This window comes from Athene noctua, unplaced genomic scaffold (assembly GCF_965140245.1).
Source record: "Athene noctua unplaced genomic scaffold, bAthNoc1.hap1.1 HAP1_HAP1_scaffold_31, whole genome shotgun sequence".
NCBI lineage: Eukaryota > Metazoa > Chordata > Aves > Strigiformes > Strigidae > Athene > Athene noctua.
The window spans coordinates 564,603-590,417 of NW_027437536.1; the positions used below are offsets into that span (position 1 = coordinate 564,603).

The 25,815-nt window shown below is 61.8% G+C and overlaps 1 protein-coding gene, 1 long non-coding RNA gene and 1 pseudogene across 2 annotated transcripts; 1 reads left to right on the plus strand and 2 right to left on the minus strand.

Annotated features, from left to right (window-relative positions):
- Nucleotides 1-4,168: 4,168 nt before the first annotated feature.
- LOC141974123 (uncharacterized) lies at nucleotides 4,169-4,856 on the minus strand. Its single transcript, XR_012635691.1, has 3 exons — nucleotides 4,769-4,856; nucleotides 4,548-4,672; nucleotides 4,169-4,277 (listed from the first exon to the last, which is right to left on the minus strand). It is a non-coding gene; the product is annotated as an uncharacterized LOC141974123 (long non-coding RNA).
- Nucleotides 4,857-5,717: 861 nt separating this feature from the next.
- Nucleotides 5,718-14,003, minus strand: LOC141974069 (protein Smaug homolog 2-like). Its single transcript, XM_074933322.1, has 10 exons — nucleotides 13,860-14,003; nucleotides 10,505-10,954; nucleotides 9,887-10,138; nucleotides 9,695-9,804; nucleotides 9,520-9,606; nucleotides 8,644-8,857; nucleotides 8,446-8,531; nucleotides 8,250-8,368; nucleotides 7,650-7,836; nucleotides 5,718-5,816 (listed from the first exon to the last, which is right to left on the minus strand). The coding sequence occupies exons 2-10, from the start codon at nucleotides 10,668-10,670 to the stop codon at nucleotides 5,718-5,720; spliced, it is 1,320 nt and encodes a 439-aa protein (XP_074789423.1). The 5' UTR covers nucleotides 10,671-10,954; nucleotides 13,860-14,003.
- A 5,245-nt stretch (nucleotides 14,004-19,248) lies between these two features.
- On the plus strand, nucleotides 19,249-24,802 carry LOC141974070 (uncharacterized protein C19orf47-like; annotated as a pseudogene).
- Nucleotides 24,803-25,815: the final 1,013 nt, after the last annotated feature.

A 25,815-nucleotide genomic window follows, 5' to 3' on the forward strand; every position in this document is an offset into this window, starting at 1 on the left:
TCCCCCTCGGGAGGGGGATCTTTCGGTGCCGTTTTCCCCACCGTGACGCGGTGTAAAGGTGCCCCCTCACCTGTTATCCACAAACATGACAGCAGAGAAAATGGCCCCTGAATGGGACCTTGAGTGATAACACCCTGCTGCAATTGATGCTGTTTTAAGGAGGGAGGGAACTGGGATGAAGTCTCCTATGCAGACATGTTTCTCACCCTCCGAGACCATCCTGAATATCAAATAGACCGTGGCCTGGCACCCCCACGAGACCCACTGGTGCTGGCACCGGACAGAGAAAATATGAAGGAAGGGAAAGAAAAAGGGGCCAAAATAAAGATTTCCCAGAGTACTATAAACCGCCGGTAGGAAGCCAGCAGGAGGGGGGTGAAAGTTTGGAGGAGCCAGAGGCAGGCTCCCCCCTCACAGCCCCGTGTCGCAGACAGAGACGGGAGAAGCGAGCGGCGGTGCCGGCTCCTCTGAGAGAGGCCCTAGGGCTGGATGGGCCCTGCCAGGGTAAAAGTCCCGTTCACTTCCTTCCATCTGGCACCTTGGAAAAGTGCAGCGAAGGGGTATCGAAGCGACTGTTGGGGTGACCAAGCATTTCCAGTTTCTAATAAAACACCCGTGCTGGAACCCCAACACAGGAGCCCATATGAGGTTGTGGATGCAGATGGAGATTGGAGTGTCAGGGGCATGGAGCGGGCTGTACCGAAAGCAATGAACTGCTCGGCCCTATATGCCCTTCGGCAGGGACCTAAAGATACTCCCTCAGAATTCCTGGGTAAGCTGCGGGTACCGTGAGGCGACACACCCCTTAGATCCAGGGTCAGGGGTGGGAATACAACAGTTAGTGTCGTTATTTATAGGGCAGTCAGCACGGGGCATTCGAAAGAAGTTGTAAAAGCTGAAAGTGCCAGAGAGTTGGAATGTGGAGACCTTGTTAGACAGAGCACAGAGAGCATATAGCAAGAGGAGGGGAGGAGATCTGCATCCTGTTGTAGCAAACCCATGTACACTGTTAATTAGATGAGTACCGGAATTGCCTTGGTTTACCGTGCTGGCCCTAAAAGACCCCTTCTTCTGCTTGCCTTTGAGCTCCAAAGTCAGTGATTGTTTGCATTTGAATGAGGAAAGATGGAGTCCAGGAGGAAGATGCAATTAACATGGACTGTGCTGCCCCAGCGGTTTAAAATAGCCCCACTCTTCTTGGAAACCAAGTAGCTAAAGACCTGGAGCAATGGGAGCGGCCGCATGGAATCGGGGGTCCTGCAGTATGTAGATGATTCCTTAACAGCCACAGAGACTAAAGAAATGTGCATAACATGGACTATTAGTTTACTAAATTTGGGGTCTTAATGGCTATCGAGTCTCTCCACAGAAAGCTCCAGCAGCTCAGCAGCGAGTAACCTGCCCTGGAGCCGAGGTCACGGCTGGGCAAGGGACCCTGGGGACTGCAAGGCCAGAGGCCCCTGTCGGAGCCCTCGGGCACAGCCAGCTAAAGAGCTCTGCGCGATCCTAGGAACGACCCGGAGGTGTCGCCTGTGGGTATGTAACTACGGACTCCTGGTACAAAAAATCCCTCGGTGAGCTATTAAAATCAAATCGGAAACCCTCACTCGGCACGGAGAGGCGCTCAGAGCATTCCGTCAGCTGAAGAAGCAGCTGATGGATGCCCCTGCTCCGGGTTAACCAGACATCACTCAGCTGTCTGGTTATTCTCCCTCGAGAAACGGGGAATAGCCCCAGGGGTCCTGGCCCAAAAATTGGGACCAGATAGAAGGGCAGTGTCGTACTTCTCTAAACAACTTGATGAAGTAAGCAAGGGATGCCAGCTGCCTGCTGCAGGCTTTGTGGAGAAATACCCTTGCACCCCGGCGCTGGAGTAACCACCCCTGCCGTATAACTCTATTCGTGTTGGAGAGTCTCTTTTCCACAAGTCACTGCACCCCAGCTGGACCCACTGGAGGACCGGGGGGCACATCCCACCTGCTTCCCACCGAAGGAAACTCCCCTGCTCTGCGGGGGCTGGCTTCGGTGCCAGCTGGACCCGGTGCCATCCCTTGCTGGGTGCCACCAGTCTCGGGGGAGCCTTTAAACCCCGTCAGTGAATTTATCCCTTCACTTCGGGGCACTGACGGCCCCTCTCCATCCCAGTGCTCCCGCAGCACGTTGCTTTCCACCGTCCTCCTCCGCCTCTTGGTCCTCATCTTCCTCCTCCTCTTCAATCTCTGGCGGAGCTCGGCCCTCCGGGGCGATGCCGGATCTTGGGGTGACACGTGCCGGTAAGACGAGCTCGTGGGGGGTGACGCTCCCCCGAGACCCTCGTCATCCTGGCGCTACCATCTCCCTGTGCTGCATCCCCAGGGCCCCCCGAGCATCCCCCATCCCTGCCCTGCATCCACCTGTGAAGTGCTCAGGCTTGGCAAGCGGCCCAGGGCAGAGCTGCCCCGCAGGTGAATCCTGTAGATGTGATAACTGATACCCACCGTGCTCGTGGGTGCTGCACTGAGGTATCACCACCCGCCTGTGCTGGTGTAAACAGTGCTCAAGCACTGAAATGCTGCAGCCTGAGCAACAGGCCCCGGGCTGAAGCCTCTACCTTAGCATGTGGTCATTAATAAAGCAGGGAAACTCGCCAGGGAAAGAGGCAGCTTAGACACCAGATATAATCTGTACGGAATGTGTCAGGAGACAAAATTATCCAACTTTCCTTTCGCATCCTTGTTCAAGGCTGAGGACCCACGTATTCCGGCTTGGTAGAAATTCCTTTGGTCTCAGCCGCCGAGCCCTGGCCAGGCTTTGGGTGGAATGCAACAGGAGAGCCAAACCAGATGACTCCCCTGAAAAAAAGTGCAAGTCTTTCTGCCTTGCTGATTTTTGGGGCTAGAAGGCCGGGCCCGCTCCCAGCGCCTCTGGAGGCCTCAGCTCCGGGCGGAGGCACCGCGTAGGATTTCCCCCTGCCCGGGCCAGGCTCTGCAAACCCTCGCTGGAACCGGGGCTGCCCGCGGGGCTGGGGGCTGGCAGCGGGGGCAAGGGCTGAGGGATCTGCCTTAACCCCTGTGCTCTCTCTCGGGCAGGGATGCTCTGAGGCGTTGCCCTGTGCTCTCCTGGTTGCACTGCTCTCCCTTGTCTCACTCCGTGGGCTCTGTATTATTCCCCACACTCTGGAGTTATTTGCAGCAGAAGACGCCGGCTCTTTCCACTCTGCTGTCGGAGGTTAATCGATATCCCTAATCAGCCAAACAGGGGGACCCGGGGGGGCAGAATGGGTGGGGGCCCCCCCAACGCCCTCCCCCATAATCTCTTCCCCTCCTCCTCTTCCTCCTCCTCCAGACGAAGAGCGTGAGGAAGGCAGCGAGAGCAAAGGGGGAGAGGGCAGCGAGGAGGAGGAGGAGGGGGCCGAAGGCTCCGGGAGCAGCAGCGAGCGGGGTGGGGGGGCTCGGCCCTCAGCGAGGAAGAGGATGAGGCCGAAGATGAGGAGGAAGGTGGCCGGGGGGACCTCCGGGGGGGGCAGTGACACCGCCCAGGCCGCTCGTGACCGGGAGGAGATTTTGGGCAGCAACAGCGACGAGGAGGAGGGGGAGGAAGAGGAGGAAGAGTCCGGGGGGGGCAGCGAGGGGGGGACCCCGCACAGCCCCCGCCTGACCCAGCGAGGCCTCGGAGGACGACGAGAGCCCCAGCGACGCCTCCGACTCCTCCAGCAACAGAGCGGCGTGTCCCCCCTCCCCGTTTTGGGGAAAAACCAGGCACTTTGGGGGGTGTTTCTGGTTTTCTCTTTAATAACGTAGTCAGGGTTAGTAGCCACAGCCGGAACTAAAGTTATTCCTAACAACTTGTGTCTAAAATAACGTTTTCTATCGCAAAGGGCCGCGGCGCTGCGGGTACAAAGGGGGGGCGGGGGGCTGTACCGACGGGGGAGGGGTCCTGGGGCATCCCCACCCTGGGGGAGGGGAGGGAAGGGGGGCATCGCCGTGTCCCTCAGTTTGGGCTGTAAATAATAATGATATTATTAATGCGTATTAATATACGTTAATATCATTTGGGGTACTGATACAGTAATGAAGAGAAAAGGAATAAAAACTGAAAAACCCATCAAAACCGCAGAGATTTGGGGATTGTTAAAAATGTTGAAAACCGAAAAAAATGGGGGAGAGGGGGTAAAGGGGGGGCAGGGGGTGTCTGTGTTACTCCCCACCCCCCCTCACTGCCCAGCACTTGCTCCACCATGCTGAACAGCGACTCAGGCGTGGGGCTGATCTCCAGGTCCGTGCCGGGGAGGGGACGCTCTGAGGGGGGGCGGAACAGAAACTGGGGTAAGGGGGGCCCCAAGATTTGTACCCGACCCCCCCATCCCTCCTAGAGAGGGGACCAGACACTCTGAACCCCCCAAACCTCCCACACCACGACCAGAACATCTTCCCCCGCCCTAGTGGGATGGGGGGTGCGGAGGGGAGGGGGGGAGCACAGGTTCCTTCCCCCACTCAGGGGGTGCCCCAGGGTTTTGTCTTCCCCCCCGCCAAGGTTTGGGGGGGCCCGTGTCCCCCCCCAAGACGTACCCTGGGGGAGGGCGAGCAGGGCCTGGGGCGAGCTGTTGATCGGCACCGAGTGAGAAGGTGTGGAGCAACCCCTGGACCTGCCACCACCAGCAGCGGAGCCTCTTCTTCTGTGTCTCTGTGAACGCCTGGGGGGGGAAGGGGGCACATGGGGGGTCACACAGCCCTATAGCCCCCCCCCAAGCCCTACAGCCCCTCCAAAGTCCCCGCAGCCCCCCCCGTACCTCGTGGCTCAGACACTGCTCCAGGAGCTCGAGGTAAGTGGAGATGTACTTCTTGTCTGGCCGCGACAGCAGGAGCTGGTTGCAGACTGGGGGGAGGTCGGGGGTCAGGGAGCGCTGACCCCCCCCTACCCCGAACCATGGGACCCCCCAAAAAAAGGAATTGAGTGTGTGGGGGGGTATCTCACCTTTTCCCATGACACGGGTGAACAGCCCCGGGATGTCCTTCTCAGTGACGGGGGCTGCGGGGGCTTTGGCTTTGGTGGCCCCCGGGGGGGCCCCGTCAGAGGTGTCTTTTGTGGGGGGAGCGGCCCGGGGGCGCCGAAAGGCTTTAATGGGGGTCACTATGATCTTTTGGAGCTCCTGAAGCGCCGGCCACAGGTTTCCCCCTGCTATGATGTGCTGTGGACAGCGGGGGGGAGTGTCAAGGAGGGGGGGTGAACGTGGGGACTGAGGGGGAGACCAGGGACACATACCCCAAACCCCCGCACCCCCAGTCCTGGGGACACAGGGAGGGGTGACCAGGGACATCTTGTGCCACTGCTGGGGACACGGGGAGGGGTGTCAGGGATGTGGGGGATACCCTTGGGGATCTGAGGACAGGGGACATGACGGACATGGGGGACAATCTATGCCACCCCCAGGAACAGCAGGACATGGGGGACACCCTGTGCCACCCTTGGGGCATTGGGACACGGGGGACACCCTGTGCCATCTCTGGTGACATGAGGGGGAGCAGGGACACCCTGTGCCACCCTTGGTGACACTGGGATGTGGGGGACACCCTGGGGACACAAGAGAACAAGGACACCCCGTGCCAGCCCTTGGGGTGCAGAAGGGGACATGGGCCACCCCGGGGCCACCTCTGAGGACCTGAGGGCCTCCCCGAAGCCACCCCAAGGGACCCGAGGGACTCCCCGAGGCCACCCCAGCGGACCCGAGGGCCACCCTGTCACCATCCCACCTTCTCCAGCGCCCTGAGGATGCTCGGCCGCTCCTGCAGCTTCTGGATGCAGAGGAGGATGTTCTGCTGTGCTCCCCTGGGGACATTCTGTGGGGACACGGAGGGTCAGAGTGACCGGGGAGGGGGGGACAGTGTCTCCCCCTTCATCTGGGGACATGGCGGGGGACACCCCGTATCACCTGTGACTCGAGGTGATGCTCTGTCAGCGTCATCATCTCCTCGTACGTCATTTGGGAGAAAAGCGCCGTGTATTTCTGCAGCCCCAGGTACTTCAGCCAGGAGGGGACATCTTGGGGGGACACAGGAGTGTGACATGGGCTGGCAGGTCTCTATGAGCCCCCCCACCCCCAAACGGCCCCCCAAACCCCACCTTTCATGCCGCTGCCCTCCTCCTCGAAGGTGTTGCGGCCGCCGGCCGGCTCCTTGGTCTGTTCGCTGCCTGAAGAGGCCACGCTGCTTTGGGGGAGCAGGGGGGCGTGGGCCCCAAATGGGGGGCAGGGGGGCACGGGAACAGGGGTTTTGTCACCCCCCCCAACCCATTCGGGTCCCCCTCCCTGGGCACTGCCGGGCACCAGCGGGAGGGAGGGCTCCAGCGGGCTGGGGTGCAGCTGGGAGGGCAGAGCTGGGGGGAGAGGAGGGGGGGGGTCAGGGGGTGGGCGGGGGTCCTGGGGAGAGGGGGGGGAGAGGGGTTATGGGTGGGACCCCCTGATTTGGGGAGGGGGGGGCAGGACCATCAGGTGGTGGAGGTCTTGTCTGTGCCATCTGAGTGGTGGCGGGGGTGTCAGGGGGTATCTTGGGGGTGGGACCACATCCCATTAGACCGCCCCCCCAAAGCCCTTCCTGTGTCCCCCCCCCAGCACCCCCCATCCCCCCTGTGTCCCCAAATTCATCCTGTCCCTGTGTCCCCCCCCCATCATACCCCCTCCTGCCATGTCTCTGTCCACCCCCTGTGCCCCCCCCCCATCCCTGGACTTGCCCCCATGTCCCTTTGCTCCCCCCCCCCGGGCCCCCCCCTCACGGCCCAGCGCGTGCTCCATCATGCTCAGGCGCAGCGGCTCCAGCGAGGGGTTGATCAGGTCGGTGCCAGGGAGGGGACACACGGGGTGGGGGGGGTGGGTGTACAGAATCTGGGGTGAGGGGGGCCCCCAGACTTGTACCCCCCCCAACCTCTCATAGCCCACCTAAAGGAAGGTCCAGGCACTCTGAACCCCCCCAAACCTGCCACACCACAACCAAAACATCTCCCCCCCTACCCTCTTGCCAGGGAAGGGGGGGAGTACAGGTTCCCCCCACACTCAGGGGTTCCCCAAGGTTTCAGAGTTCCTCCCCCCAAGGTTTGGGGGGGTCCGTGTCCCCCCCCAAGACGTACCCTGGGGCAAGGCGAGCGGGGCCTGGGCCGAGGTGTGGACGGGCAGCGAGTGGCTCTGCTGCCCCGCACTGCGGCTCCCCGGGGACCCCCCGGACCCCCCACAGCCGAAACACAGGCTCTATGAGGGGGGGGACAGGGGACGGACAGAAGGCTGATTTGTGGAGGCTGGACCCACCAGGAGGCCCCCTCCCCCCAAGAAAAGAGCCCCCAGGGTGAAGGAGCTTCAAGGATCCCAGTGTCTGCCCCCCCCCCCAACCACACCCCAAATTCATCCAGTCCCCCACCCCCATCTCCCCAAGGACCCCCCCACCTACCCACCCCCCCCCACAGCACAGGACGCCCCCAAATCCTGAAAGACCCCCCCCACCTGCACCCCCCCAACCCTGATGGACCCCAGCATCTGCCCCCCCACCCCTAAGAGCCCCAAATCCACTCCCCAACTCCAGACTCCCCCCAAATCCCCAAGGACCCCCACATTGCCCCCCCGCACCCCGAGGACACACACCACCGCCCCCCCCCCCCAACCTGCCCCCCCCATCCCCGTCACCCACCTGATGTCTCTGAGCACCGAGGGGGAGGCCGCCGAGGGGGGGCAAGGGGTTGGGGGCCCCCCCAGCAGGCGCCAGGTGGGCGGGGAGCAGCACGGGAGGGTGCAACACAAAGGGGTGCTGCTCCTGCTGCCCCCCCACCCCCCAACCGGAGCCAGCTACAGGGAGCGAGTGGGAGCCGAAGGCCCAGCTGGGGGGGGGGGGGGGGGGGGGGGGGCGGTGTCAGGGTGGCACCAGCCCCCTCCCAGCCGCCAGGGGGTCACCCAGAGCCACCCCTCAGGGAAAAATGTGGCACCTCTAAACATGAAGTGGGAAATGGGGCACCCGGGGGACAAATTAGGGCACAGAGGGGTTCCTGGGGGAAAGGGTGAAGGGAGACAACCTCAGACCCTCCAATACTGGGGAGGGGGGGGACACAGGAGCACCAAAGCACCTGGGCAGGGGGGAAAGAGCCCCCAAGGGAGTTGCAACCCCCCAGAAGGGGCAAATTAGGTGTCAGGGATGGGGTCCCAAAGGGCCACCAGTGCCTGGGGTGACCAGGGCGGTGTCCTACCCTACTCGTCCCACCCCCCACCCCGCGCTTTGAGGGGGGTCCCCACCTACCCCTGGGTGTGCTCATAGTTGGGGTTGCTGAGTGGAAACATCCTGTAGATGCTGTGGAGCAGCCTCTTGACCCGCCACTTCCAGGAGAGGAGCCTCCTCTTCTGCATCCTCGTGAATGCCTTGAGGACAGGGGGCACATGGGGGGGTCACACAGCCCTATAGCCCTCCCCCAAATTCCCCGCAGCCCCCCCCGTACCTCGTGGCTCAGGCACTTTTCCAGGAGCTGGAGGTAACTGATGACGTTCTCCTCGTCTGGCCATGAATTCAGGAGTGGGGTGCAGACTGGGGGGGGGTCGGGGGGGGCATCAGGGATGGACCCAGACACCCTGATTCTTCCCTCCGCAGCACCCTGGGACCCCCCCAAAAAACAAAATGGGGGGAGGTGGTTTCTCACCTTTGCCCATGACACGGGTGAAGACCCCCGGGATGTCCCCGTCAGCGATGGGGGCTGCAGGGGCTTCGGCATTGGTGGCCCCCGGGGGGGCCCTGTCAGAGGTGTCGTTCGTGGGGCGAGCGGCCAGGGGGGGACAAAAGGCTTTAATGGGGGTCACTATGACCTGTTGGAGCTCCTGAATCACCATCTTCAGGTTGCCCCCCCTTTGGATGTGCTGTGGGGAGTGGGGGGATGTGTCAAAGAGCGGGGGAGACACGTGAAGACCGCAGGGGGGATCAGGGACCCTCCCCCCACCGCAGTCCTGGGGACACAGGGGGTGACCAGGGACACCTTGTGCCACTGCTGGGGACACAGGGAGGCGTGTCAGGGATGTGGGGGACACCCCAAGGGAAGAGGACAAGGGACATCCTGTGCCACCCCTGGGGACAGGAGAGGACAAGGGACATTCTGCGTCACCCTTGGGGACATGAGGAACATGGGAGATACTCTATGCCATCCACAGGGACACCAGGACATGGGGAACAACCTGTGCCACTCCTGGGGACATGAGGGACAGCCTGTACTTCCCTTGGTGACACTGGGATGTGAGGGACACCCTGTGCCACCCCTGGGAACATAATGGGAGGAGCAGGGACACCCTGTGCCACCCTTGGGGACAGGACAGGGAACAGGAAAACCCTTTAACACCATTGGGGACGTTGGGACATGGGGGACACCCTGTGCCATCCCTGGGGACACAAGAGAACAAGGGACACCCTGTGGCAGGCCTTGGGGTGCAGAAGAGGCCCTGGGCCACCCCGGGGCCACCTCTGAGGACCTGAGAGCCTCCCCGAGGCCACCCCAGCGGACCCGAGGGCCACCCTGTCACCATCCCACCTTCTCCAGCACCCTGAGGATGTTCGGCCGCTCCCGAAGCTTCTGGATGCTGAGGAGGATCCTCTGCCGCGCGCCCCTGGGGACATTCTGTGGGGACAAGGAGGGGACAAGCAGGGTCAGAGTGACACTGTCCCCCCCTCCATTTGGGAACATGGAGGGCGACACCCTATCTAACCTGCGACTCGAGGTGATGCTCCGTCAGCGTCATCATCTCCTCGTACGTCATTTGGGAGAAAAGCGCCGTGTATTTCTGCAGCCCCAGGCTCTCCAGCCAGGAGGGGACATCTTGGGGGGGGGACAGGAGTGTGACATGGGGTGGCAGGTCCCTATGAGCCCCCCCACCCCCAAACGACCCCCCAAACCCCACCTTTCATGCCGCTGCCCTCCTCCTCGAAGGTGTTGTGGCCACCGGCCGGCTCCTCGGTCTGTTCGCTGCCTGAAGAGGCCACGCTGCTTTGGGGGGACGGGGGGGTGTGGGCCCCAAAAGGGGGGCTGGGGGAGACGGGGACATGGGTTTCGTCACCTCGCCACAGCCATTCGGGTCCCCCTCCCTGGGCACTGCCGAGCACCAGCGAGGGGGAGGGCTCCAGCGGGCTGGGGTGCAGCTGGGAGGGCAGAGCTGGGGGGAGAGGAGGGGGGGGTCAGGGCGTGGGCAGGGGTCCCCTCTGCAGGACACCCCCCAAGTCCCCTGTGGCCACCTGGACCCGCATAATGTCTCCCCAAGTTCTGTCTGTCCCCTACATTTCCCCCGCAACCCGTCCAGCCCATCCTCACCGCCCATCCCCCCCATCCCCCCCAGGCCCCTCCCTGTCCCCCCTCCCACCCCTCCTCACCCTCAATGTCCCTTCTCAGCCCCTAATGTGCCCCCCCCATATACTTCCCGCCCCCTCTGTCCTCTCAATTCCCCCCCAGACCCCTTCCCGCCCCCTCTGTCCTCTCAATTCCCCCCCAGACCCCTTCCCGCCCCCCCGCCGGCCCCACTCACCTGCTCCCCCCGGCCCGCTGCTGCTGGTGGGGGGGTACAAGGGCGGGTGCCTGTTCTCCTCAGGAGCCGCCGCGGACCGGGACGGCCCCGACTCGGTGGCTGCATCTTCGGGCCCCTCGAGAGGAGGTGGTGGCCCTCGAGCAGCATCGGGGCACGAAGGCTCCATCGGGGGGTCGCCGCCGGCACCGGGCAAACGCTCCTTACTGGCGCAGCCGGAGAGCCAAGGCTCTGCGGCCGTCCCGGGGGGTGGCAGGGTGTGTCTGAGAGCCTCGCAGAGGGGCTGGCTCTCCTACAGGCAGAGCTTGTTCTTGATCCCGGACGCCAAGATAAAAGTGACCGTTTCATGTCGCTGGCCTTGACGTTGGTGCTGCCAGGGCGCAGGAGGGGGCGGGGGGCCAGAGAGAGCTACTCCTGCCTCGGCCGGCTCCTGCGGCCACGGGCTGATGCCACCTGCAGCAAAAGAAAGGGGACAGGGAGGAGACTGAGGCTGCGTCCCTGTGCAATCGTGTGGGGAGGTGGGGGGAACGCGGGGCTAAACCCTGATGGATTGATCGACTGATTCTCAACCCCCCCAGTCCCTCTCTGACCGGCAGCTCTCCAGCCACTCCTCCCCCAGGCTGTAGCCCTGCTGGGGCTGTTGTGGCCCAAGGGCAGCCCCCGGCATTTGCCCTCGGTGAAACTCCCCCAGCTGGGCTCAGCCCATGGCTCCAGCCTGGCCAGGTCTCTCTGCAGAGCCTCCCCACCCTCGAGAGACCAACACCCCCACCCGGCTGGGTGTCACCTGCAAACTGACCGCGGGGGCACTCGAGCCCCTCGTCCAGCTCATCAGTGAAGGTGTTAAACAGGAGCGGCCCCAACACCCAGCCCTGGGGGACGCCACTGGTGGTAAACTGGAGTTAACTCCCTTCCCCACAGCTCTTTGGGCCCGGCCAGCCAGCCAGGCTTTTACTCGGGATTTTATCTCCTCCTCTGCTCGGCTCCCTTCAAATATGACTTTTTGTGGCGACACACAAACTCTGTGCTCAGCCTCCCTTCTCTCCTGCACCCACTGTACCAAGTCCATCTTGCTTCCCGTCCTCCCTCCTTTTCCCACAGAAGCCCGCCGTGCCCCTTGGCACCACGAAACTGGGTCAGTATTGACAGAATGTTGATTGGACTCCAGCCCCACCCGCTCACCCCGACCTACCACCACAAATAGCCCCCCAAGCCTGCACCCAACTTGGAGGGACGACCACCCGACACCAAAGCGGAGGGACAGACCCACGGGTTCGTGCTCTCGCCCCCCCAGAGGGGGCTACGCCCAGTGCATCCGCGGGAACTGTGTGTGTGGGACTGCAATCGTTCCGGGTTGGGTTTTCTCGGTTGCTGTAGTGCTCTAGAGCCAACCTGCAGCTTGTGCGTTTATCGTAGGCAGCCTCAGGGAACCTGTCAACGCTGCATGAAAACAAACCGTGCTATCCGTGAATCTGACTGTTTCTCCTGAGTGCCCGCTGGGGCTGGCTCGGATCAGGGTCCCAGTCCCGACTGGTATATTAATACCAATTTCATGTCACACCTATTAAGGGACAAGTCCAGCCGCCCCTCGCCCCTCTGATCTCTGAGGACCGGCCAGAACGCAAGGGGATTTCTCTCTTACCAAGTGAGCTCTTACCCTAAAGGCAACACCGGTAAACGGGGGGACCCCCCGGACCTACCCGGAGCGGGTGTTGGGGCTGTTGGGGTCCCAGGCGCCGCTCTGGGCGGGCGTGCGGCTGCCGTCGGGCAGCGGCGTCTGCGAGCCGTAGTGCGGCGTGCGGCTGCCTGCCAGGGCCCCGGCGGCTCCGTCAGCCCCCCCGAGCCCCCTCTGGCTGGGGGGAACCCAAGAGTCCACCCCCCAAGTACCTGTTACCTGGGGCACCAGGGACCCCCCAGCACCCATGATCTGGGGCACCAGGGACCCCAAGTCCTTCTGACTCTCACCCAAAATTCGGGTTCGCTTTTATCCTTCGTGCTGGTGCCGTCACCACCCCGCGCTTCGACCGGCACTGCCACAACGCTGACGCCGCCGATTTTAGACGCCGCCGGTGACGGTTTTGTTGCCGTACGGATACCGGCGGCGTTCCTGCGACCCGGTCGCTGGGTGGCTGCGGTGACGGGGACCGGTTTGGCTTCCGAACTGGTGGCTTTCGCCTTGACGGTCCCTCCCGGCTCAGAGCTTTCCTTAGGGGGAGGTTTGGCGAGTTTTTTTAGGACGCCAGCGTACTGGAGCACGGAGCAGTCGTCGTCGCTCTCGGTGGCTTTGTCCCCATCGGTCCCCAAGGCATCGCCCAGTCTGCTGAAGACCCCCGCGGGCTGGGAGACAAGGTGAGAGGAGCCCGTCAGCACCCGCACCCCCATTTACCCTCCCCTGACCCTCTGCCCCCGAATTCTGCCCCTGGGATGGAGACCAGATGGATACCAGCCCTCTTGGGATGTAACGATGCAAAATGCTGCCTGCGGCAATTAATGACTAGGCTATAAAGCAGGTCTCTGCATCACCCATAACATCATATTCCCTCGGATTTGTCTCGAGGGGCTGAGTCTGCAACTTGTTTTACACCCCCAAGACTTCCGTGCTGAGCTTTTTGGCTCCAGAGGAGAGAAAAAACCTCCTGTATCCCCCCCACATTAAAGGGGTCAAAATAGCAGCGCAGATGAGGATCACCCAGGGATTGGGGATCCACTTGCCTTTGGTGGCTCCCTCCTGCTTTTCCCAGGGGTTTCCCCACCACTGCCCCGTTATTTCAAGGCTCCTTCAGCCCTTCCGCGGCGAGCGGGAGGCTGCAAATCCCGATATAATCCTGGGGGAGAGGACCCTGATGCCGGGATCCCGGTGGGGTTTGGCCCAGCTGCCGAGAGCGACGGCTACACGGAGCCGCAGCTGAAAACCCACGTCCTCTCACCTTCCCTCCTGTGGCCGTGTCCGCTTTCGCCTCGGCTCCCAGCCGGTCAAAGACAGATGTCCTCTGCAGACCTGCAGTTTTCAGGAGAACGTGGGGTTTTGGAGGTTTCCCTGGAAAATGAAGCTGTGCCGGGTCAGCGCCGAGGGCTCGCGGCTTTTCAGCCCCGTCCTACCATTGGGGCACCGGCAAAATAAAATTCACTTGTCAAAAGCGTGCAGATGGCCACCCGTCCCCTCCTTCCTAAGGCTTAAACGGGCGCGAGTGGAGCCTTTACAGCTTGTGGTCAGTTAATATCTCCTTGGCATAACACAACTGCTGCCCAGTCGCTCTCTGGATGCGAAAATCCTCACGGGATTCGTAACGACAGGCTAATTTGGGGCTCAGCTGGCCTTCTGGAAGGGAAAATGAACATCAACCCCCCCAAAGGCTGGTACCTTTGGCCGCTTGCTGTTGCGGGATTTTCTTCGTCCTCGGCGTGGTGCCCCGGGCACGTTGATGATGTATTTCCCTTCCATTTCCGCCGTCACCCGCCGGCGTTTTACCGGGACCGTTGGACGTTCTCCTGCCGTGTCGCATAATCCTGGGGGGATGAAGGAAAAGCGAATCGAGAGCTCTCCTCGCAAGGAGCCTCAGGGGATGGGAGGGTTTTACGAGCGCTTGGGCACCATCCTGGGCTGGAGTGAGCTCTGAGCCTGGCACCAACAGAGCTCCCCCAGCACCGGGCTCTGCAAACACCCTCCCCCCGCCTCTAGCTGCCCCCAGCCGCAAAATCACAGAATCCTTTGGCTGGAAGGGACCTTAAAGACCACCCACCCCCTACCGTGGGCAGGGACGGCTCCCACTCGACCAGGCTGCTCCCTCTGCTGTGCAGCCTGGGCGGGGGCACCCACAGCTGCTCCGGGCAGCCCGTTCTGTGTCCCACCAACCTCCCCGGCAAGAGTTTCTGATGGAAAACTCCCCTCTTCCACTTTCACACCGCTCTCCCTCGGCCTGTCTCTGCACCCTCTGATAAAAAGCCCCCCCGCCCTGTCCTGCAGCCCCCTGCAAACACGCAAAGGCTGCTTTAAGCTCTGGCCGGAGCCGCCTCCTCTCCAGGCTGAACCACCCTGGCTCTCTCAGCCTGTGCTGGTACGGGAGGTGCTCCAGCCCCCCCAGTCCCCCTCACAGCCTCCTCTGGCCCCGCTCACCTGGGATCCCTTCTCTCTGGAGACATGCCAGGAGCACAACACACACAAGCCCACCAGAGACACACCGGGGCACAACACAGGGGCACCAGGCAGGGGCTCACACCTATGCAATTAATCAATTAATGTTTAATATGGCAACAGTTTCCTCAAGTCTCTCGCCTCTTCCTTCATTTCTTGCCCTGAAGTGACCTCAACCCCACAGCACCCAGGTCAGTCCCTTTCTCCTGAATGCTGCCACTTGCACACGATTCTTTCCCCACCTCGGTGCCATCCAAATCTGGATTGTCCATAGGGATCGCCGTGGCCCGGCAGGATGCCCAAGTCATCTGTTCCTTCAGGATCCTGACAAAAACCAGAACTAGGCCTCGGATCAGAACCCGGGCGTCAAGTTCGAAATCAGGGATTACCCACCAGGCACTGATTCGGTGAGTTTTTCCACCTTTATCTCAGGCCTCCCAGGCATGTAACCCCCTAGATTTTACCAGGGTCACAGGCACAATGCCAGCTGAGGGCAACTTCACCCTGGCAGCTTGGCCTGCGTGTATTTTCAGGGGGAACTAGCCCTTGTGATGGTCAAATATAGGAGCATCCTCACCTGATAATCCCGTAGGACCAAATGCTCGTCTTTTGGGGTTCACATCATGTCCCCAGCGGTTATTGACAATAAAAACCGCTTGTGCCAACCTTATATCCCAGTTAGGGCGGGAAACACTGGCACGTCCCTTGATCAAGCCATTCATTTTGCTCAAGCACGCCATTAGCGTGAGGTACTGTGGGGTATGAAGCACCCCCCGATGCCTCGTGTGCCCGCCACCCCGGCAGTCAAGTGGCTCCTGTTCCCTGATTAAACTGATCTGGGGGTTTCCTTCTCTGTCTGCTGTGGGTGCCAGGAATGATCTCGCTGTGAAATGAGGAGCTAGAAAATTAAAATAGGATATAGAAATTAGGCACTCAAGAAATGAAGGTATAACTTCGTTTAGAGATAAAGGTGGAAGACTTAGAGATTAGGTTAGGGGCTAGTGGCGCATTAGTTAAAAGATACCTAACATGAAAATAGGATAATAGATCATAGTTGATGGGCCAGAGAGCAGAACAACATGGAAACCTTGATTAATGGAAGCTGTGGGGGAACACTTCCTGATGGAATAGGAAGACAGCCCTGAAAACTGGTCAAAACCAACCCCACGGTCTGGCCTGGGTCCAGGAGGCTACAGAGACTGCGCAAGAAACTGAGGAAAAAAGTTCAACATTGAGGAAGAGGAGCTGCTTCATCTCTGTGACCCCAGCCCATGACCACTGGGACACACTGCACAGACGCAACTAGGAGGAGACCGGGGCAGAACATATGAAGATGACTTTCAGGCTCATTATAATACAAAGCAGGGATAGGTCATGCATATGCATAGGTGTATTATGAATATGTGATGCTTTGTAGCATAAAGCCGAGACAAGGTGCTACGAGAGGTACGTTGTGGTGGAACAATCCCCTGTATGCCTCGGCGCTGAATAAACACACTGACTTTATAACCTTAGAGGTTGTGGAGTCGTGTTTCTGCAAGTCAGGGGCAGCAGGGAGTGGGGGGCACAGGGCCCCCCCCCCCAAGCTTCCAGCAGTTTGCCGAGGAAGCGGAGGCTGAAGATCTCGATCTTGTCCTCTAAATCCATGCGGACGAGCCCGTCCGCCCTGTCACTGTAGATCAGGATCCCGGTGGCTTTGCAGTCCTCCCCCAGGATCACCTGGACCTGAGGGGGGGGGCAGATGGGGGGAGAGTGAGCCTTGAGGGGGCTGGTGGGGGGTCCCAGGGGTGCTGGCAGGGTCCCAGAGGGGCTGTGGGGAGGTCCCAGAGGGGCTGGGGTAGCACCTGAGGGGATCTAGAAGGTCCCCAAAGGAGCATGGGGGGAGGGGTGTGAGTGTTGGGGGCCCAGGGTAAAGGGGGGCTGGGGGGCCCTACTTTGTTTCTCTTGGTGGGGGTGACGGGTTAAAAGTGCTCGCTGGAGATGCTCACCACCTTCTCGCTGTCCTTCAGGCAGACGGAGCACATCCTGCCCTACAGAAACAGAAAAAGGGGGGGGGGGGGGGCGGAAATCAGCATCACCGTGTGTGTTACCCCCTCCCTGCCCCAAAAGAACCCCCCGAACCGGGGCGGGGGGGTCTCACCGTGATGCTGCGGATGACGCCGATCTGTCCCACCGCCTGACTGTCTGGGTAGGTGTCACGGACCTTCACCTGGATGTCGGTGGTCACCCAGTCGCTGGAGCTCTGCTCGATCCCCGAGCTGGGGATGTGGGGGCTGTTATCCCCTGGGTTCCAGCGAGGGTTTGCAGAGCCTGGCCCGGGCAGGGGGAAATCCTACGCGGTGCCTCCACCCGGAGCTGAGGCCTCCAGGGGCGCTGGGAGCGGGCCCGGCCTTCTAGCCCCAAAAATCAGCAAGGCAGAAAGACTTGCACTTTTTTTCAGGGGAGTCATCTGGTTTGGCTCTCCTGTTGCATTCCACCCAAAGCCTGGCCAGGGCTCGGCGGCTGAGACCAAAGAAATTTCTAACAAGCCGGAATACGTGGGTCCTCAGCCTTGAACAAGGATGCGACAGGAAAGTTGGATACTTTGTCTCGTGACACATTCCGTACAGATTATATCTGGTGTCTAAGCTGCCTCTTTCCCTGGCGAGTTTCCCTGCTTTATTAATGACCACATGCTAAGGTAGAGGCTTCAGCCCGGGGCCTGTTGCTCAGGCTGCAGCATTTCAGTGCTTGAGCACTGTTTACACCAGCACAGGCGGGTGGTGATACCTCAGTGCAGCACCCACGAGCACGGTGGGTATCAGTTATCACATCTACAGGATTCACCTACGGGGCAGCTCTGCCCTGGGCCGCTTGCCAAGCCTGAGCACTTCACAGGTGGATGCGGGGCAGGGATGGGGGATGCTCGGGGGGCCCTGGGGATGCAGCACAGGGAGATGGTAGCGCCAGGATGACGAGGGTCTCGGGGGAGCGTCACCCCCCACGAGCTCGTCTTACCGGCACGTGTCACCCCAAGATCCGGCATCGCCCCGGAGGGCCGAGCTCTGCCAGAGATTGAAGAGGAGGAGGAAGATGAGGACCAAGAGGCGGAGGAGGACGGTGGAAAGCAACGTGCTGCGGGAGCACTGGGATGGAGAGGGGCCGTCAGTGCCCCGAAGTGAAGGAATAAATTCACTGACGGGGTTTAAAGGCTCCCCCGAGACTGGTGGCACCCAGCAAGGGATGGCACCGGGTCCAGCTGGCACCGAAGCCAGCCCCCGCAGAGCAGGGGAGTTTCCTTCGGTGGGAAGCAGGTGGGATGTGCCCCCCGGTCCTCCAGTGGGTCCAGCTGCGGTGAGGGCAGGGAACTGAGAAGGGGGGGGGGGGGCTGGACAGACGACCCCAAACCTGGGTTAGGCCTGCTCTGTGGGTAGAATCCCCCTCCAAAATGTCCACGGTCCCCAAGGAAAAGGGAAACTTGCGGCGCTCCCCGAGGGGGGATTCCGGTGGGGCCGGGCCCGGCGGCGGGAGCGGAGAGGTGAGGGGCAGGGAGGGGGTGTGGGCCGAGGGGCAGGAGGGAGAGGAGAGGCCGTGGGGCGGGAGGAGCGGGCAGGGCTGCGGGCAGGGGGGCGGCAGCAGCCCCGGGCCTGCCTGCCGGCCCTCAGAGGGGCCGCCCCGCCGCTCTCTCCCCGCAGGCTGCTCCCGGCCCCGCCGCCCGGCCCCGCGGCCGCTGGCTCCTGCGCCACGGGCTCCGGCACGGTGGGGAAGGGACGTTTCCCTCTCTGCCCTGCCGCCCTCCTCCCCCTCCGCCGCCCAAAATGGCCCCGAGTTGCTCTCAGCCCCCCAGCTTGGGTATTTTCCTCCGGGAGACCGTCCCCTCCCCGCCCCCGCCAGCCCGGGAGCCGTTTTCCTCCCCATCCCGCTAACGGCACGGCGACAGCTGCGGAGGCCCGGAATGAGCCTCTCGGCCGGTGCCCGCCCAAAGCCAGGCGGCCGCCCACCCCCTCTTCCGTGGCCACCTCGTTTTCCCTTTTCTGGGGCTTTTTTTCAGCGACATCCGAACGGATGCAGTTTTCCCCGGAAGCCGGGGTGCCCCCAGGCCGGCCGTCGCGTTTGTGGATAACAGGCGAGGGGGCACCTTTACACCGCGTCACGGTGGGGAAAACGGCACCGAAAGATCCCCCTCCCGAGGGGGAAGGAAGGACTTGACTCGTTATCCCGCTCCTTAATTAGTGACATGAGTTGCTCGCCTGCGCTGAGCTTCCCCATCATTATCAGAGTTGTTTCTAGGAGGGTGGTGGTGTCCCAACCTGTGCTGTGGCTATCGTGGTGCCCCTCACTCTGGGCCTAATTAACAGAGCTCGTAATGAGGGGAGACCTCGTTAAGCCAGGTCTTTCCTCGCTGCAGGATCCAAAAGAACATGTTGGTGGATCTGAACAAGGAGATGATGAATGAAGTGGGCATCAGAGAGGTGGGAGACATCGTCGCCATCCTCAGACATGCCCGAGTCGTGTGCAGGCAGGTACGGGGAAGTCTTGCCGGCTCGTTCAGCAGCAGAGTTTTGCCTCGAGCCTTCTTGTTCGCCTCCCCACAGCCTGAGGGGGGAGAACCCTTCCCCGTGTTTTTTTCCTCCGGGAGATGCGCAAGGCGGCCACCGAACGGCTCTGCCCCAGCTCCCCCGACGTTCAAGCCGAGCTGCGCCGCAGCGCCGGTAGCGCTGAGTGCGGGGGGGAGGTTTCTGGGAGGTGAAATCCCCTTGCACGATTAATGTCATTCCCTTCCAAAGGAAGGGCTCAGAGGATGGCTGCCCTCCGCGCGCTCCCGGGGCAAGGACCCCTCCTGAATTCAGCTGACGAGATGGATGCTTGTCCCGCTCGCCCAAGCCCCCGCGGTCCCAGAGCTCGCCCTCACTGCGCTGCCCCCCTTGCAGCCGCCAGCCGGACGATCGCCGCCAGCCTGAGCAGAGACTCGCCTCCCGCCGCCCCGCTCCCGCAGCGGCCCCACGCCTCCACGATCTCCGTCACCGTCTCCAACGCACCGGCCGCCGCGAAGGCAGGTAGGGAGGGGTGACGGATCCCGGCGGGAGCAACGCCACAAGCTGCTTTTTGCTTTGTGTTTCCTGCTCAGGGGCCCCCCAGTCAAATTTTAACAGCCCCTTTGGGTCCGGCGGTGGGTTTGTGAGCCAAGCACGCAGCACCCTTGTCTCTGAAATGGAGAGACACGGGTTTGAGGGGGGGTCCCCTCAGCGGGCGAGGCCTCGGCTGCCTGGCTGCGCTCCAGCAAGGTGTCTGGGGGCAGAGTCCCTCAGTGGTCCCTACTGGGACCGGTAGGATTTAACAGCTTTGCTGCCCAAACAAAGAAATAGACTGGAACAGCAAATCTTTGTACTGTTAAGCAGGTATTCCTGGTTAGTGGCACTGGGATCGCCCTGGGGATTGCCCACCATGAGGCCTCCCAGAAATTAGTAAGGGGCATCGGTTTATATGCACACAGATCATGCATATTCATTAGCTTTCCTGGAAGGGATGTTTTATGATAATGAGTGCCCAGAATTCATTCACATAGTCCAAGCATGTGTAGGGAAAATAGGGTGGGGGTCTCTGGTAGTCGAGGGAAGCAGTAAGTAGTCTTCTTCACGGTGTTTGAAGTCAAGTCCAGGTGTCTCCTTCCTCAATCAGCAGAATCACCCTCCCTAGAACAGGGTCTCTGTGTCTCTTTGTTCGAGCCCCCTTATCTTAGTTTGCCCATTCTAGGAGTTGCGCAGGTGTCCACTGAAGGCCTTGAGTCTGCTCTCAGGGATTTCCGTAGGGAGCCTAACGAGAGTCTCAACCTTACCTCAACAGACCTAAACCTAAACCTTACCTAAAGGGACCTTGGGAAGAAGCTGAGGAGAAACTCGACTTGAGAATCAAATGAAGCAAATCACAAGCCAAGATTTCCTATATCACATCCCAGTTTAGTCTTAATAACTGTCAGAAATTCATTTGTTTGAGCCCTGTCAGTGGGGACGCAGAGAGTGGGATCAAGTGCACCCGCAGCCAGTTTGGGGGTGACCTCAAGCTGAGCGGGGGAGGTTGATGCTCCAGAGAGAAGGGATCCCAGGCGAGCGGGGCCAGAGGAGGCTGTGAGGGGGACTGGGGGGGCTGGAGCACCTCCCGTACCAGCACAGGCTGAGAGAGCCGGGGTGGTTCAGCCTGGAGAGGAGGCGGCTCCGGCCAGAGCTTAAAGCAGCCTTTGCGTGTTTGCAGGGGGCTGCAGGACAGGGCGGGGGGGCTTTTTATCAGAGGGTGCAGAGACAGGCCGAGGGAGAGCGGTGTGAAAGTGGAAGAGGGGAGTTTTCCATCAGAAACTCTTGCCGGGGAGGTTGGTGGGACACAGAACGGGCTGCCCGGAGCAGCTGTGGGTGCCCCCGCCCAGGCTGGACAGCAGAGGGAGCAGCCTGGTCGAGTGGGAGCCGCCCCTGCCCACGGTAGGGGGTGGGTGGTCTTTAAGGTCCCTTCCAGCCAAAGGATTCTGTGATTTTGCGGCTGGGGGCAGCTAGAGGCGGGGGGAGGGTGTTTGCAGAGCCCGGTGCTGGGGGAGCTCTGTTGGTGCCAGGCTCAGAGCTCACTCCAGCCCAGGATGGTGCCCAAGCGCTCGTAAAACCCTCCCACCCCCTGAGGCTCCTTGCGACGAGAGCTCTCGATTCGCTTTTCCTTCGTCCCCCCAGGATTATGCGACACGGCAGGAGAACGTCCAACGGTCCCGGTAAAACGCCGGCGGGTGACGGCGGAAATGGAAGGGAAATACATCATCAACGTGCCCGGGGCACCACGCCGAGGACGAAGAAAATCCCGCAACAGCAAGCGGCTAAAGGTACCAGCCTTTGGGGGGGTTGATGTTCATTTTCCCTTCCAGAAGCCCAGCTGAGCCCCAAATTAGCCTGTCGTTACGAATCCCGTGAGGATTTTCGCATCCAGAGAGCGACTGGGCAGCAGTTGTGTTATGCCAAGGAGATATTAACTGACCACAAGCTGTAAAGGCTCCACTCGCGCCCGTTTAAGCCTTAGGAAGGAGGGGACGGGTGGCCATCTGCACGCTTTTGACAAGTGAATTTTATTTTGCCGGTGCCCCAATGGTAGGACGGGGCTGAAAAGCCGCGAGCCCTCGGCGCTGACCCGGCACAGCTTCATTTTCCAGGGAAACCTCCAAAACCCCACGTTCTCCTGAAAACTGCAGGTCTGCAGAGGACATCTGTCTTTGACCGGCTGGGAGCCGAGGCGAAAGCGGACACGGCCACAGGAGGGAAGGTGAGAGGACGTGGGTTTTCAGCTGCGGCTCCGTGTAGCCGTCGCTCTCGGCAGCTGGGCCAAACCCCACCGGGATCCCGGCATCAGGGTCCTCTCCCCCAGGATTATATCGGGATTTGCAGCCTCCCGCTCGCCGCGGAAGGGCTGAAGGAGCCTTGAAATAACGGGGCAGTGGTGGGGAAACCCCTGGGAAAAGCAGGAGGGAGCCACCAAAGGCAAGTGGATCCCCAATCCCTGGGTGATCCTCATCTGCGCTGCTATTTTGACCCCTTTAATGTGGGGGGGATACAGGAGGTTTTTTCTCTCCTCTGGAGCCAAAAAGCTCAGCACGGAAGTCTTCGGGGTGTAAAACAAGTTGCAGACTCAGCCCCTCGAGACAAATCCGAGGGAATATGATGTTATGGGTGATGCAGAGACCTGCTTTATAGCCTAGTCATTAATTGCCGCAGGCAGCATTTTGCATCGTTACATCCCAAGAGGGCTGGTATCCATCTGGTCTCCATCCCAGGGGCAGAATTCGGGGGCAGAGGGGCAGGGGAGAGTAAATGGGGGTGCGGGTGCTGACGGGCTCCTCTCACCTTGTCTCCCAGCCCGCGGGGGTCTTCAGCAGACTGGGCGATGCCTTGGGGACCGATGGGGACAAAGCCACCGAGAGCGACGACGACTGCTCCGTGCTCCAGTACGCTGGCGTCCTAAAAAAACTCGCCAAACCTCCCCCTAAGGAAAGCTCTGAGCCGGGAGGGACCGTCAAGGCGAAAGCCACCAGTTCGGAAGCCAAACCGGTCCCCGTCACCGCAGCCACCCAGCGACCGGGTCGCAGGAACGCCGCCGGTAGCCGTACGGCAACAAAACCGTCACCGGCGGCGTCTAAAATCGGCGGCGGCAGCGTTGTGGCAGTGCCGGTCGAAGCGCAGGGTGGTGACGGCACCAGCACGAAGGATAAAAGCGAACCCGAATTTTGGGTGAGAGTCAGAAGGACTTGGGGTCCCTGGTGCCCCAGATCATGGGTGCTGGGGGGTCCCTGGTGCCCCAGGTAACAGGTACTTGGGGGGTGGACTCTTGGGTTCCCCCCAGCCAGAGGGGGCTCGGGGGGGCTGACGGAGCCGCCGGGGCCCTGGCAGGCAGCCGCACGCCGCACTACGGCTCGCAGACGCCGCTGCCCGACGGCAGCCGCACGCCCGCCCAGAGCGGCGCCTGGGACCCCAACAGCCCCAACACCCCCTCCGGGTAGGTCCGGGGGGTCCCCCCGTTTACCGGTGTTGCCTTTAGGGTAAGAGCTCACTTGGTAAGAGAGAAATCCCCTTGCGTTCTGGCCGGTCCTCAGAGATCAGAGGGGCGAGGGGCGGCTGGACTTGTCCCTTAACAGGTGTGACATGAAATTGGTATTAATATACCAGTTGGGACTGGGACCCTGATCCGAGCCAGCCCCAGCGGGCACTCAGGAGAAACAGTCAGATTCACGGATAGCACGGTTTGTTTTCATGCAGCGTTGACAGGTTCCCTGAGGCTGCCTACGATAAACGCACAAGCTGCAGGTTGGCTCTAGAGCACTACAGCAACCGAGAAAACCCAACCCGGAACGATTGCAGTCCCACACACACAGTTCCCGCGGATGCACTGGGCGTAGCCCCCTCTGGGGGGGCGAGAGCACGAACCCGTGGGTCTGTCCCTCCGCTTTGGTGTCGGGTGGTCGTCCCTCCAAGTTGGGTGCAGGCTTGGGGGGCTATTTGTGGTGGTAGGTCGGGGTGAGCGGGTGGGGCTGGAGTCCAATCAACATTCTGTCAATACTGACCCAGTTTCGTGGTGCCAAGGGGCACGGCGGGCTTCTGTGGGAAAAGGAGGGAGGACGGGAAGCAAGATGGACTTGGTACAGTGGGTGCAGGAGAGAAGGGAGGGTGAGCACAGAGTTTGTGTGTCGCCACAAAAAGTCATATTTGAAGGGAGCCGAGCAGAGGAGGAGATAAAATCCCGAGTAAAAGCCTGGCTGGCTGGCCGGGCCCAAAGAGCTGTGGGGAAGGGAGTTAACTCCAGTTTACCACCAGTGGCGTCCCCCAGGGCTGGGTGTTGGGGCCGCTCCTGTTTAACACCTTCACTGATGAGCTGGACGAGGGGCTCGAGTGCCCCCGCGGTCAGTTTGCAGGTGACACCCAGCCGGGTGGGGGTGTTGGTCTCTCGAGGGTGGGGAGGCTCTGCAGAGAGACCTGGCCAGGCTGGAGCCATGGGCTGAGCCCAGCTGGGGGAGTTTCACCGAGGGCAAATGCCGGGGGCTGCCCTTGGGCCACAACAGCCCCAGCAGGGCTACAGCCTGGGGGAGGAGTGGCTGGAGAGCTGCCGGTCAGAGAGGGACTGGGGGGGTTGAGAATCAGTCGATCAATCCATCAGGGTTTAGCCCCGCGTTCCCCCCACCTCCCCACACGATTGCACAGGGACGCAGCCTCAGTCTCCTCCCTGTCCCCTTTCTTTTGCTGCAGGTGGCATCAGCCCGTGGCCGCAGGAGCCGGCCGAGGCAGGAGTAGCTCTCTCTGGCCCCCCGCCCCCTCCTGCGCCCTGGCAGCACCAACGTCAAGGCCAGCGACATGAAACGGTCACTTTTATCTTGGCGTCCGGGATCAAGAACAAGCTCTGCCTGTAGGAGAGCCAGCCCCTCTGCGAGGCTCTCAGACACACCCTGCCACCCCCCGGGACGGCCGCAGAGCCTTGGCTCTCCGGCTGCGCCAGTAAGGAGCGTTTGCCCGGTGCCGGCGGCGACCCCCCGATGGAGCCTTCGTGCCCCGATGCTGCTCGAGGGCCACCACCTCCTCTCGAGGGGCCCGAAGATGCAGCCACCGAGTCGGGGCCGTCCCGGTCCGCGGCGGCTCCTGAGGAGAACAGGCACCCGCCCTTGTACCCCCCCACCAGCAGCAGCGGGCTGGGGGGAGCAGGTGAGTGGGGCCGGCGGGGGGGCGGGAAGGGGTCTGGGGGGGAATTGAGAGGACAGAGGGGGCGGGAAGGGGTCTGGGGGGAATTGAGAGGACAGAGGGGGTGGGAAGGGGTCTGGGGGGGCACATTAAGGGCTGAGAAGGGACATTGAGGGTGAGGAGGGGTGGGAGGGGGGACAGGGAGGGGCCTGGGGGGATGGGGGGGACAGACGGTGAGGATGGGCTGGATGGGTTGCGGGGGAAATGTAGGGGACAGACAGAACTTGGGGAGACATTAAGGGGACCCAGGTGGCCACAGGGTGTCCCACAGAGAGGACCTGTGCCCACGCTCTGACCCCCCCCTCCTCTCCCCCCAGCTCTGCCCTCCCAGCTGCACCCCAGCCCGCTGGAGCCCTCCCTCTCGCTGGTGCCCGGCAGTGCCCAGGGAGGGGGACCCGAATGGGTGTGGGGGGGTGATGAAACCCCTGTCCCCGTGCCCCCCTACTCCCATTTTTGGGCCCATGCCCCCCTGCTCCCCCAAAGCAGTGTGGCCTCTTCGGGTAGTGAACAGACCACGCAATGGCTCTGGGGACTGGGAAGGGGCTGGTGCCACCCTGACACCGCCCCCCCGCCCCCCCCCAGCTGGGCCTTCGGCTCCCACTCGCTCCCTGTAGCTGGCTCGGGATGGGGGGTGGGGGGGCAGCAGGAGCAGCACCCCTTTGTGTTGCACCCCCCCGTGCTGCTCCCCGCCCACCTGGGGCCTGCTGGGGGGGCCCCCAACCCCTTGCCCCCCCTCGGCGGCCTCCCCCTCGGTGCTCAGAGACATCAGGTGGGTGACGGGGATGGGGGGGGCAGGTCTGGGGGGAGGAGGGGGCGGTGGTGTGTGTCCTCGGGGTGCGGGGGGGCAATGTGGGGGTCCTTGGGGATTTGGGGGGAGTCTGGAGTTGGGGAGTGGATTTGGGGCTCTTAGGGGTGGGGGGGCAGATGCTGGGGTCCATTAGGGTTGGGGGGTGCAGGTG

Excerpts from the sequence above, each read along its gene's own strand:
- LOC141974069 (XM_074933322.1), bottom strand. The coding sequence starts at position 10,670 with ATGGAGCCTTCGTGCCCCGATGCTGCTCGAGGGCCACCACCTCCTCTC. Across the intron at positions 9,607-9,694 it reads AGCATCACCTCGAGTCGCAG|AATGTCCCCAGGGGCGCGCG; the intron begins GTTAGATAGGGT and ends TTGTCCCCACAG. Across the intron at positions 7,837-8,249 it reads AACTATGAGCACACCCAGGG|CTGGGCCTTCGGCTCCCACT; the intron begins GTAGGTGGGGAC and ends CCCCCCCCCCAG.